General features: G+C 37.9%; 1 protein-coding gene across 2 annotated transcripts in view; it reads left to right on the top strand.

Annotated features, from left to right (window-relative positions):
* TOX3 (TOX high mobility group box family member 3) overlaps positions 1 to 14181 on the top strand; it is a 72834-nt gene that overhangs the window by 44593 nt on the left and 14060 nt on the right. Inside the window, exons 2-3 of one of the 2 annotated variants that reach the window (XM_058813749.1) lie at positions 4259 to 4324; positions 8244 to 8495. In XM_058813749.1, the coding sequence (XP_058669732.1) occupies positions 4259 to 4324; positions 8244 to 8495 (318 nt within the window). Of the gene's footprint in view, positions 1 to 4258; positions 4325 to 8240; positions 8496 to 14181 lie in introns of both variants that reach the window. The other variant, XM_058813748.1, reaches the window with a different exon arrangement.

The raw sequence follows: 14181 nt of genomic DNA, 5'->3' as shown, positions 1-14181 counted from the left end.
TCTGGCAAAGAGAAGAGAAGAGCTTCAACCAGATCTTTCGGAATGAATGAGTTTTCTGGATGTGCTATATACAAAGTGTTAGCAAACCAAGCATCCAGTCTCATTCCAGTCCTCCTGTCTGTCCAGAGGGATTTCAGCAGTGCCAGGATTCAGGTGCCCTTCCAAAACACAAGAGCAGGGGACTGAACTGTGGTAGTTTTAATGCAGTGATTTGCATGAAGCATGGAAGCTGTGATTCACAGCAAGTTCAGAAGAGGCTTTGTTTGTGTGCAGCTCATTTCCTGAAATGGGCAGATGCCTGTGGTTTCCATGGGTTGGTGGTGGCAGTCAGCTGGGTAGTCCCACTTAATGTGTTCATCAAAACTGAAGAGAGAGTTTGAACTGAAATCAAATGAAAACATGGTAATGCAACAGGGTGTATTGCCAAAGGAAACTGGAGACATTTTGCTCTTTCCTAGTTACAGAGCAAGGGAGCTCTGAGTTCTTTAGATGAAAAAGTTTAACCAGAACCTTGCTAATTGCTCTGGCAAAGTTCTTTGCAAGGCATCCCAACTCCATCCCAAAACAGAGGCAGCTGGACTAGGTGTGCATTTTATTGTTTTTCTGTCCCAGGGACACCCAACAGGTGGGAGCCTCTGGAGTCTGCCTGGGCTGCCCAAATTGCTGGGTCTCCCCTTTAATTTGGATCCCTGCTGGCAACCATAGCAATGCTCTGAGCTGTTCATGAGGGGTCCGAGCAAGGGATCCTTAAGAAAATAAACAGAGAAAAATATTGTCGGCAACAAGAGTCTTTCCACAAAAAAATATTTTACTAAAATAGGCAAAAACCCGTTGTTCTATTTAAAATGATTTATAACTGTTCCCAGCTGATCACAAAGTGTTTCTAAATTAAAAGCCATTAATTATAGCCTTATATAGATACAAAGATATGCAAGAAGTGCTTTGTAATTCCAGCTCTGCACTTCAGGTGAGAGCTTTTTAAATTACTTGGACCATTGGAGCCACCTGCTTGACTAAATGCTGAGGGCCCTGTGTTTCAGTACTCATCAGTGCATTGCAGTGTTAACATTGTTACTGATTTTTCTTATTTCTCCAGGGCAAATACTAATTAATGGATACAATTCACAGCTGATTAGCTGTAGTTTCTTCAGTAATTACATTCGCAGACTAACTGTTCAGAAGAGGATTTCTAACCCAGTTCTTATTTCACTCTAAGCTTAATTTGTTTTTTGAATTGTTTAGGTCCTTAAGATAATAACCATTTTATTTTCTTTTGTTGTTATAGGTACCATTAGATAATATGGAAGTTTAATCTTAGAAATACTCACTGATAATTGCTATGTGCCTTCGATGGATTTCTAGTTCAGAAACAAAAAATAAATGTGAAGAATATTAGTTGTGATCCATACTAACAAAGGGTGAAATATTCCAGTTTCTGACATCATTGCCTGAGTCATACACAATGGGATCTTAAATATTATGGCCTAAGAACAGGATGACTTGAAGGATATGTACCTGTAACTTTTAGCTTTGACATTTTTTGTTACATCATTTGCTTCCATAGTCTTAATAAAATGGAAAATTAAATTGTCACTCTCCCCTTTGTTTTACTTTAATAAAACAAAAGAGAAGAAAACCACCCTGGCAATCAGAAAGCAGTAGCTGTGCTGTGAGCCATATATGTCCATCAAAACAATGTAGAATTTTACTCTTCAAGGAAAAAATCAGCCACATTTCTGTTTTGAGGCACTGGAGCCCTTTGATGCTAGGGCCATTAAAATAGGGCAGGGTTTGTCCCCACTTATTCATCCAGTGTTAGAGTAATGCTTGCCTAATGTACCTTTGCCCTTAGATATCCTTTGAAAACTTGATTTCTTCTTTCTTTCTTTCTTTCTTTCTTTCTTTCTTTCTTTCTTTCTTTCTTTCTTTCTTTCTTTCTTTCTTTCTTTCTTTCTTTCTTTCTTTCTTTCTTTCTTTCTTTCTTTCTTTCTTTCTTTCTTTCTTTCTTTCTTTCTTTCTTTCTTTCTCTCTCTCTCTCTCTCTCTCTCTCTCTCTCTCTCTCTCTCTCTCTTTCTTTCTTTCTTTCTTTCTTTCTTTCTTTCTTTCTTTCTTTCTTTCTTTCTTTCTTTCTTTCTTTCTTTCTTTCTTTCTTTCTTTCTTTCTATACTGTAGAAAGAACAGCTCTATTTGAGCCATTTGAGTTTTTCATGTAAACCATTCTTAGTTTGCCACGAAGTGACATGAAAAATTCTATCCTGTCGATCGCACTGTTGAGCTGAAGAAGTGTCTTTGTGCAACAAATCCACACACACATCCCTATGTGCCAAAACAGTCATTTGAATGTGCAATTTTACTTGAATTTTTTAATCTCCAAACATGGGTGACATCTGGGCTTTTAAAAAATGGATGACATTATTTGAGTATCTGCATAGCTGGGGATAACAGAGTTTTAATAGCTATGAGGCAGCCTACATATTGTGCTAAGGCCTCTGTTGCTTAACATGTGTTATAGGTTGAAAGATTCAGAATGATAAGTACACAAATGGAATTTGTTCCTTGAGAATGAGGGATCTCATTTTGTATTCCTTCCCTCCTTATGAGTGTCTTCTAATTTGGTTGATGTCCTGTTTAGTCAATCTGACAATTCATCAGGTACACAAGGCTCTGATTCTTTTTTTTTCCTTTTTTCCTTTTTTTCAAAATTTCCTTTTAACTTTGTCTTATTGCCAGAAGTGAATGTTTGAATTTTCAGGGAAAGAGCCTTTTTTGAAAGGATCACTGGTCCTTCCAGTGAGAAACTGGAGAGTCTGAAACATTTCACTGCTAAAAGCAGTCAGGCACCGAGTGCAGCTGTAGCAAATTGAGCTGAAGCAAAGTGGTTTTCCTTTCAGGACAGGTTCAGCTGCTCTGAAAGCACACCAGAGCTTCTTGCTTGGAAAGAGCAAGCTGTGCAAGTGCGTGGTCACCCATCCCCATGTGCTGGTTGCAGAGCTTGTGCTGCTCTTGGGAGTGTTTGCTGTTGTGGGGCTGAGGAGGGGGTGCAGATCCACCAAGATCTGGCAGGATGAGATAAAACAAAGCCTTCCTAAAAATATTTGTTTTATTAAAGTAGAAAATAGGAGTTAGGGGATGAATTCTCAGCGTGGCTTTAGCACCAGTGATGTGGCAGGGACAGCATGGGGGGCTTTTCCTTCCCTTATCACTCTTCCTTGCTCTGTGCCTGGTAGGGGCAAGGTGCACATGTGAAATCCCTGTTTTACTGTAGGTGCCTGACATGCCTGGTGTCTGTTCCTTGAAGCAAAGGCTCTGGATGCCTCCCTGCTCTGGGAACATGTGCAGGGCTGGTTTCCAGCCTACATGCCTTTGGAAGTGCTGTTCAAGGGCATAGGGCATGGTATTATGCTGATAATTCTCTTTCCTGTGTTCAGTCTATAGAAGTACCTATCTTCCTCAACCAATGTTCATACTGGAGAACTTGGAGGAGATGACTGGCATTGAAGGAAATCCCTTGTGATCACTGGCATGTGGAATGAGAGCTGCTCCTCAGTGGGAGCAAGGGACACTGGGCACATCTCGGGGTCTCATTGCCTGAGTTTCTCTGATTTGCAAAATGTTCTGGAGTTAATGTTCACTGGGAGAATGGCAGTTCCACTGGAGTGAAAGATAAACAAAGGGGGATTGTTTGGCTTTTCAATTTTGTGGAAAGAATGGGACTTCAGGAACAGCATTGCAAATTCTCATTCTTCCCCTTACTGGCCTTCAGCTCTTTGGAGACAGGTCTGCTTGGAGTAGGAATACAGCAGAAACTTCTGGCTGCAGCATCCTCTGGGTCAGGACCACTGGCAGAAATGTTAAAATGTGCATCAAAAAGCATGTAGTAGAGTAGAAATGTCTTTCCTGGGGGCCTCTTCCTAACAGATTCTTAATTTCCAAAGGCACCTTTAGGTCTCTGGGCTGGCTTTGCTGCATGGGCAAAAAAAATTGGAGAGATACACATGAAGATCTTCATTGTAAAGACTGGGGGATGCAGAGTATGTATAATAATAATAATAATAATGATGATGATGATGATGATGATGATGATGTTGAATCCAATTGAGCTCTGATTTCAAAGAACATCTGCAAATACTTTTTATCTGTTTGTTGTTTTGGTTTTGTTGTTTTTGTTTTCTTCCCCTAATCTTTTCTATGCCAGTGATGGGGTAAAGAAAAGTTTATCATAGCATACATTAAATCCAAATATTTATTTTTCTTTCAGTTTGGAAACAATAACAACTACATGAACATGGCAGAGGCAAATAATGCATTTCTTGCTGCAAATGAGGTAGATGTTTTTATTTTTTATCTATGCTCATATTCTGCTGTTTGCGGTGATAATTTAACAGACTTTGAATGGATGAAGAGTGAAGTGCTGAATTTCTGTGTGTTTTATGGAGCACAAAATAAAGACTTTAATGAGAAAGAAAATAACCTGACAGCTCTCCATTACTAGTCAATTTAGCTGTCCATAAGGCTGTTACTTACATAGCATGTCAATAGAAACAAATCTGCTTTATGTATGGAAAAAAATTATGAACAGAAGGAAACAAATAAAAAGCATAGTAGGTGTACACTTTGAAAGCAAGCTTAGTAATAGTCATTACTAGCTAATGTTCTAATTTTTCTTATAGATACAAATGGTTTAATTTGGGTTCTCAATACTCATATGAGACAGAAAACCAAAGCCAGCCCTGTTGCCTGAAATGTATGTGCTACATCAAGGAATCTTTTAAATCCATGGTCAGAAAAACCCAGAGGCTGGGCTGGTGGAGGCTGGCTGGGTTGTGGAGATGCTGTATTTGATCACTGCCTTTGAGAATGGAAACAGGAGAAAGTGTGGGAACTCCAGGCTCCATGTATCTGCTGGGTGGGGCCACCTTATAACCAGTTAAAAAACATCAACACACTAATCCTGACCCCAAGGCCAGACAGAAACTGCATTTGCTCATCCTTGAAACCCAAGCTCTTACTCCTTGCACTGTCTGGCATGTGCTCAGCAATATGGAGAACAAGAAGTGTTTAGAGGGTGCATGTCATAAATGCTCTTCCAACATGAAGAAAAGGTAGAAAACCAGGCAGCCCCGATTTTTTATTTTTGTGCTGTAAGTGGGGCTCCGTCACAGATATTCCTGTGCACTTCTAAAACAGTGGCCTGAGAGAAAATAAGCAGAAAGGTGTAACAATAAATATGAAGGTTAGAATTAAGGGTAGGATTTTATGAATCATTTATACAATGGTCACCATTTCTTTTTTACCCAGCAAGACCGCTTAGATAAGGGAATATTATTTGGCACTAGCTCCAGTGTTATTTGTGATAATGAACACAAACCCCATCTGTAATGACAACATGATGTTTCTTTCTGTAGAATTTCTTTCCTACATTTGAATCAAACATTGATGAAAGCTCTGCTGCCAGCAGCTGTTCAGAGACAATTTAATTCCAGCTGTGATAATTCACCGTGTCAGACATTGGCTGTTATATGTTGATACAACAGTTCTCCAGATTTGCATTTTTATCAAAAGGAACAAATGTTTTGAACATTTCAGTACAGATGGCATTTAACCATGCACACAGGTTTTTTGTTTGGTTGTTTTTTTAATATATGTGTAAGATATAAATATTTGAAAAGTTAATAACTTCAAAAACTGTGATTGGGAAGATAAATCTCACAAATGTTATACCATCTTTTGGTCATAACACCACCTTTCTGCAGTCCCAAATTGCATACTATTCAGGCTCTTTTTACAGACTGAATAGCCCAGTGATTTGGATTTAAGGCTACTTCACTAAGGGGCTTGCTTTCTTCTTAGATTACATCTATTTTATTCTCAATCTTATGTCTATGTTTGGTTTTTGTGTTTTGTTTTTTTTTTAAAGATATATACATATTTGGATAAATTACACACTCAGAATTAAATTCAGATTTAAAAATGTTAAGGTATTCATCAATTTACTCTCCCATTTGTAGCTATAAGTATTAAGCTATAAGTATTAAGATGAATGCTACCTTTCTAAGTAAAAGAATATATTATTATCTGGCTGTGTTATATATTTCTGCAGCTGTCCTGGAATTATTCTGTTAGACGGGGAAAAAAGATCCAGTTCTTATAATAACTAATATCTCAGAAATATGTCAAGTAAAGAGAGGTTCAAATGTACCATAGTAATACTGATTTCACTGAACCCTTTTGCTTGAACAAGGAATAAAAATATGATTAAGTGTTACTGTTCGTATTAAAGCATGAACCTTACTTTGCAATTACTGCATTACAATGTATTTAATTATAGTGGTTTTGCATTAACATGAATGTAGCTTTCTCAGTATTATTTTGGGCCTGAGCACTGCTGAGCTAGAATCCCATTTTATTTCTGTAAATAATGCCTTAAGAGTGTAATCTTAGAGCACATTCAGGCTTAGAAGCCACACATTTGCTTTATGTTTTCTGTCTCTCTGTCATGATTACTACGACTCATTTTAAAGCACCTTAAATATTTATTGAAATAATATTTCAAGTGTTAATTACAGTGGTAATGAAAACAGCCAAATGCCACATATCAAGAATGAGTGTTTATCCGTATTGTTAATGTGATATGTTAGATTTCATTAAGCAGTAATGGGGTAGCAAATGAGTCACAAATTACAGTTGCATCTGTTACTAGACCACATTAGTGCCAAAATAACTGCAAATGCAGCCATAGGGTTATGTTCATTAGCCAACCACTTCTCCTGGCCAATCCATCCTTTGTGTTTGTGAACCACGGGGTCCTTGAGAAGAAAAATTCACACCTTTTGTAATGTAGCAGTGGGGAAGTCAAACATCTCCCTAATCCAGGCCCAGCCTTCCCATCCAGAATTGAGTTACAGCCTTGCAGTTGGAGGAGATGGGCAGAGTCTCAGCAGACTCTGATGGTGCTGCAGACTGCAGCAATCTGGGACCCCATCATTTCTGGTGTGAGACCAATAATGACAGCTGACAGGTTCTATATGCAAGCAAAGGTTTTCCTTGTGTTTCAGTTTCCATCCTCTCTCAAGCGGTTATTAATTTATATCATCATTAACAGTTTGAAGGATGACAATTTGCAGCAGTTAATGAGATCTTTCACTGAACTTATCATTTTTAAATTAACTGGCATTAAGTCACTCTTTGAAACAATGTAATTAATACATAAAACAATTCTCCCTTCCGCCCCAACCTGAATCCTGAACTAATGCAAACAAACAAATCCCAGAGCAGCCTTGCATGTCCAGAACAAGACAAGAGTGCCTATTTTAGGATTGCCAACTGCCCAATTTGATCAAGGCAGTCCTGATTTGGGTACATTTAAAATGGCCTAATTTCAAGCTCTGAATTTCTATTATTAAGTAGCAGTGGACCTGAAATAATACATGAAAGTTCATTTAACTCTCAAAAAATTTGAATAAGCGTAGCTCATTTGTTTCCCAAATAAAAGTCAGCAACGTTGAAGCCAGATACAGACTCTGAATAAAGATTATCCTTGACAGACACATGCACACGTACAAACATGCACAAACCCTGAAGATAACTGGCAGTAAATGTTTTGCTCAAGGCATCTTAACAGGTGTTTAGTTCATAACAAACCTACTGTTCAAACAAAGCTGGCTTGCTTCAGAAAGCACTGGAAGCTGCTGTAATCACCCTCACCCTTTCATACATCTCTCCTCCAAATTGCAACCTGTGTTTAAAAGGCTTCACTGTATTTTGGGGATGGAAAAGAAATAAAGAATGGTCATATTTCATGTTAGTGGATAAAAGCAAACAAAAGATGTGAAATGGTCAGTGCTGAATTCCTGTTGTGCATGTGCTACGAAATTGTCAGTGTTTTATGAAGCGTGAGAGTAATGTAAGCTGTTTGTGCTATTTTACTAACATATCAATAAAGGGGCAGTTTGTTATTCAGCCAAATCCAATGTAGCTGATATTTGGACTAACAACAGACAGATGTTGCTAATTAAGTACACATTAAAAAACTGTTAATACTGATACTCCACTTAAGCCATATGATAATGAGACTTAAATCTTTAATCAGAATGATCCACAGACCTATTCAGCATATGAAACTTAAAAATTTTATTGGTTATTATAGAATTTGCTTTTGAAAAAAAACTAAGATTTGGACTTCAGGTGTGGAGGTGACTGCTGAGCCCTAACACTGTTTGCCTTGTCCTGTCCTTTTCCAGCAGACGTTCCATACGCCGAGCCTTGGGGACGAGGAGTTTGAAATCCCACCCATTACCCCCCCGCCCGAGTCAGACCCCTCACTGGGCATGGCAGATATACTGCTCCCCTTTCAGGGCCTGGGTGACCAGCTGCCTGCACAAGGAAATGAATTTACGCCTCAGTTTCCCCCCCAGAGCTTGGATCTTCCCTCTATCACAATATCCCGGAATCTCGTGGAGCAGGACGGCGTCATTCACAGCAATGGATTGCATATGGTAGGTCTGGTTCTTTGTGTGTTCCCATTGCCTGATGGTGTCTGTCACATGTGGATCTGGGCCATCTCAGTTTTCATTGACCCCTCAGAAGATCTGTGTGCTTTCTTGGGTGCCTGGCAAAGGTTTTGCCAGTGTTCTGTGTCATGTTATAGGCATGTTCTGGATGAACGATGGCACGTGTGTTGTTACACAGCAAACAATGATTGGCTATTGCTCTGCTCCCTAAGGCAGTTGCCAAATGGTTAAGGGTTAAATACTGGTATTTTCAGCCAGATAAACATGTTTGTTAACATACAGTGCAATGCTATACTGTTTGTGAACAGATCTCTTGTGAAGAAGTGGTCAGGCTTTACAAACACAGAATTCTCATTTTTGGAATGGACTTGGAAGCCCATATCCATTGGCATCATGTGCCTCCAAGTGCTCCTAAAGTTCAAAAATGTGTTATACAGTTGGCACCGGCATCAAGAATTGAAAGACCATAGTGTTGTCCAGGGTGAACTACAACATTTAGAATGAATAGCTTGCCTGTATTTGAAGCGTAGGACCCACATCTGACATCCTTCAGGATATTTTGAGGGTGCAGTATTGAGAGTAGTTCAGAAGGAGAGCCAGACACAGTATGGCAGCAGGAAATGTGTTTCCCTACATCCTGTATATTCCATGGGTTAAGTCTTTATAAAAGGGAATTAATTTTTTTACACTTGTAATAGAAGTGACAGGGATGTATTTCTTGACAGTACTCAGAAATATAAGGCCATAAAAGACTTTGTGGTGTCCAGTGCTCTTGCTGGCCATAGAGGCTGAGGCAGGGTGGTCTTCTCTTCCTGGGCTGTGTCTGAGCCCTCAAGAACAGGAAGGCATGGTCTGGGTGTGCAAGAGCTGAGTGATGGGGACTGTGAGGCCAATTCCAGAGTTAATTAGAACAATCAAAAGCAGGGCTGTGTGGAGTTTCCTCCAGAATCTATACACACTGTAGGGCTGCAGTCTCCAAGGGAGGTGCGTGGGGCAGCTCCCATGGTGTTGCAGTGTTTCCCTGTGGGCTCAGGGGATCTCCCAGTGTGGGTTTCTGAGAGCTTTGTGCAGTGACATCCACACTGCTAGCCATGAGACACAGCTGTGAGCCAGTTTATCCTGCTCAGCATTTTAAACTCGGTGCTTACAATTAGAATTAGTTTCTGTGTTGCATATTGAAGAGCGAGTGAATGTTTAGCTTGAAAAGATATTTTACATCAACTGTATTTTTTTCTGATTAGCTCTTTTATATAGGACCTTTTGCTGAACTTGGCATAGTGAAAATACATATTTACTGCTGGACTGTAATAAAGGTTGTGTTGTTATGTTGTGATTTCTTTTTTTATTAGTCTGGCAAGTGAAAATTAATTTAAGATTTACAAACCAACAGGCAGTAAATATTTCTCTGTAATGCTACAGGCTGCTGACTTCATTGCAAATTTCAATATTTCTTTGGAGGTCATGAAGAGTAGCTAGCACTAATGCAGAGTGAAGCACAAGCTGCTCATTATTTAGGAGATACAGAATTCAGTCATTCTGTGGATCCAAAACAGGCACTGCCTAAAATAGGCCTTGAAGGATGTGGTATTTGTTTTAGATCTCATTTTGCACTGTACATGTTGGGTAACTTGTGAAGGAAGCTCAGATTAATAAAACCTGAGAGTTAAGAATGTTGTGCCTGAAAACAAAAGAAATGGAGTGTGTGTGCACTGAATGCAATGAAACTTGGTCAGAAAATGTTGTGGGCTGGATTGGTGTTGTGTGTCCCAGTATCCCCTCAATGCTATACAGTGGTGTGTAACCTGACCCAGTTTTGCCCTTTAATTTTGCAACCTTTCACTGAATGTGATTCTTCCATGAGTAAATGCTTAACAGTACCAACCAGAAGAGGCCTCTAGATTGTGTTTCCCTTCACTCAGCTCTTCTGGTGCTGAATGGGAGGCTTCACATCTTTGCCTTTTCCTTGACTGCGCAATGTAGAAATGAACGGCACAGTTTACACTGGCTGCATTGCTAAGATTTGTTCCATACAGGTCAGTGAAAAGATGTAGAGAAGCTCCTGCATTCTTACCCCAGTTTTCCAGTGGCATTTTTTAGGGTGATTTCCAGTTCAAAGCTATGGACTGGGAAATTTGTGTGCTACAGTTCTGTGGCAGAGAATTGACAAAGAATTGTGTAATTTGGTATGGAGGAGCCACATAGGGAGGTTTGTCAGATAGTCCCCACAACTGCTTGATTTGTTTCATGCTGAGAGATGGAGTGGCCCCTGCCATTGTATTCTACTCAGTAGACTTTTTCTCTTCTGCTCATAAATACTAGGTAGCTTTGGGAAGTTTAAAAATATTAACAGAGGGTCCTTACATAGCTTTCCCCTGAATTCACATAGCTCTCTTCAGCAGTCAAATTTTCCAGCAGTTAATCTGTATTTCAAAAATAAAAAAAATGAAAACATTATATCATATTTTATGTAGAAAATGTGCACTTTAATAAACTGGTAAATATTTATTAATAATATTAGAATTCATCCTTAAATTAGACATTTCATGAATTACCTTGCCTTGGAGCTATAAAAACTTTATTGCAGCAATAAAAAAATGTAAAGGAGGCATTTTGACTATGAAATTTCATTTCATGGTCAATTGAATTTACTATATCTGAAAGAACTAAAGATGGGGTTGTAAAATAATTATGATGTTCGTACACACTTACAGAACAATGTTCTTATCCAGCGATACTGGGATAGTCTTATTTAAACGCTGTATTAATGGTGTACTGCTAATCACTAAAGCTTCTTGGGCTGAATACAAACTTAAATAATTTTAATATTAACTGCATTGAGTTTATTGCTTATCTCGTGAAGCATTAGAGGGCTTTACTGTAAGCAATATTTAATTTAGGTAAATGTAGTCCTACCCTGTTGCAAAGCCTGCTAGAAGCATTTCACCTTGAGAAATGTCATGAGATTTTAAATCACAAATGTTGAAAAAATAAAATGGGCTTGGACAGAATTATGATTAATACTGTGTGTCTTTGGCTTTTTTCTATGCACTACCTGACATGTTCACCTATAAACTTGAATGCAGAATTGCCAGAGGCATGGTTAAAAATAGGTTATGTCAAGGTTTTCCTATGTCTCCCTCAGGGTATGGAGTTGGCTAGGTACCACATAATGCTTCTGCAAGTATCTCACATATTACTCACAGGAAGACACACACGTGGAAAACAAAAAAGGGAAAGAAAAAATATTTAACATATTCTTTATGTACTATTATATTGAAAATAGTACTCACGATGCAAGAAAGATATCTATATATTTATTCTCAGCATAAATAGGACCTAGCAATTACTAAAGATTGTAGTGGTGAGTTAACCATTGCTTATGCTATTATGATATATGTACTATGGAAAGAGTGACAGTTTGTCACAATGCTGATTAACTTCATTATTATTGGCAACAAACACAACACATTTATCTTTACAGCATTTTTACCATTTAAAAACAGTCAACAGCAACAAAAAGAGGAGATAAAACGGAGGCAGTTTGATTAATTTTAATATTTTAATAACATGCAAATAAAATTCTGATGTTCAAAAAGGACTCACTGAAAAATGGAGTGTTGATGTACATTTGGCTTCAAAGAATGCACGGATTTACATGATGCAAATATTATCCCTATAAATACTTGAATATAAATAAGCAGAAATCAACAGCAATACCCTCATTAAAAATCAACCCTCAATATTTTATATTAATGCTCTGTTTTCTGTTGAGCTGCCCATAAAAAAATATTTTAATCTGCAAACTGTGGCAATTCTATATAACTACAAGTTTTGCTCCTGAGGGTTCCTTTTTTTAACACCTCTCTCTAATCTGCCCAGCCTGCTGAGTAGCATTGACATCAGTAGTACATCAATTTCAGAAAGTGGATTATTTTTACTAGACAGCTATTGTGACATATTGGGTCAGTCATAAATGAAAGATATTCATGCAAGCATGCAATACTTGTAATGAAGTCTCACTCTGACCTTCTGTATGATTGATTCTGTAATTTAGTTTTCTCAGGCAGTGCCTGAAATGAAATGAAATCATGTTGAACAAGTTTTGAATACCCACAGTGCACCAGGAGAAGAAAAATCTGCAGCCCCAGAGGCTTGAGAGAGAGCAGCTGAACGATTTATCTCCATGCTATTATAGCCTTTGCCAGCATTCAACATTTCTTTTTTTTTTTTTTTTTTTTTTCTTATTTGGCTTAAGTACTTAATTCTGCAGGTAGCTGTAAATGGGAAAATAAAATGCTGTTCAGATTTAAAATGACAGGACAGGAGTATGTGCAGGGGACTGATAAAATATCTTGAATAGAACTGACCTTTCATGTAGCTGAAAGTTACTGGGGGATTCATCCTCATAATTACCATATAGATTATTTTTATTTCTTTCCTGCAATGAAACATTTCAGAGAGCAGTAGTGCTGATTGAATGAAAATTGAACTTGTTAACATTCTTTTCAGCTTAGCCTGTTGTACATAACAGAAGGTTAGCTTTGATGAATTTCAAAATTCTCTTTCTGATATCTAAGAAACAGACAGTAAAATAATTGTCTTTTTTCAGTCTGTTTTTTCCTTTTATTCAAAAACGTACAATTGTTGGAAAAACAGAACTGATAGTTTTATATATTGCTCACCACATTACTTATGCTGTTAGAGAAAATGTGTTTCCTATTTGATGAAGATTTGTGCCTGTTTATATTTTATAATTGTTGCAGTGCTGCCAGTGCAGTCAGGATTCTGCACAGATAAGGCTAATTTGTAGTGGAATATGCTCATCTTTAATTATATTACTCCTTAGGAGTGGCACTGTGCTCAAATCAAACGCACAATTGTGACTATTGCTTTTATTTGAAGAAGAGACTTTTAAAATAAACACCTCAAGAATGTGGCTTTAAAGAGATGAGGTGCAAATTTGAGCTTATTGAAGGCTGCATACAATAGAAATATTATTAGTGTTTCAGAACAGTGGTGCCTTTTACTTACAGCTCAAAATCTTTTTTAGTAGCTTAAATTCCCAAATTACTAATGAACTTTAAGTGAATAGATTAACATAAGACTGGAAAACTAAAACTAAAAATGTTGCTTTGAAATTGGCAAAAGATAGTTATTTCACTACTCACCTGACTGGGTGCCTCTCATTTATAGGTTTCATTTTCCTTTACAAAGAAATTTATTTCTACATCTCTCTTTTAACACCCAGTCAGTAATCTCCTATCTGGAGAGCATGGAGTAGGTTTTCAATTAATAAAATGTTATAACAACATTGTTTAATGTGTTGCAGATGAAACAGTTATTTCATGGGTCATTAATGTGTTTAACGCCTGGAATGGTTTATTAAAACAAGCCCTTGTTATTGTTATGGATGTGTTTATTGTCATCTGTGATGCAAAATGTACAACAGATTTCACAAGTTTCTGGGTATTAGTTCATAGAAGTAGCAATTACTCTTAATAGAAAAAGAGATTCTCTTCTATTTTTTCTTGGATTTCTGTGTTGAGTTGCTAAGCTCAGGCTTTAAATCAGCAGTGTTGGTCTGGCTTGTGTTGGCCTTTCCCAGCAGAAATGGCAGCTGTTATTGCCACTGGTTGGCAGAACTTGTGGTACCAGGAAAAATTAATCTCAA

The sequence above is a fragment of the Ammospiza caudacuta genome, chromosome 13 (assembly GCF_027887145.1).
Source record: "Ammospiza caudacuta isolate bAmmCau1 chromosome 13, bAmmCau1.pri, whole genome shotgun sequence".
Lineage (NCBI taxonomy): Eukaryota > Metazoa > Chordata > Aves > Passeriformes > Passerellidae > Ammospiza > Ammospiza caudacuta.
Note: the sequence above shows the minus strand (reverse complement) of the source record. Positions and strands in the feature narration are given on the sequence as shown.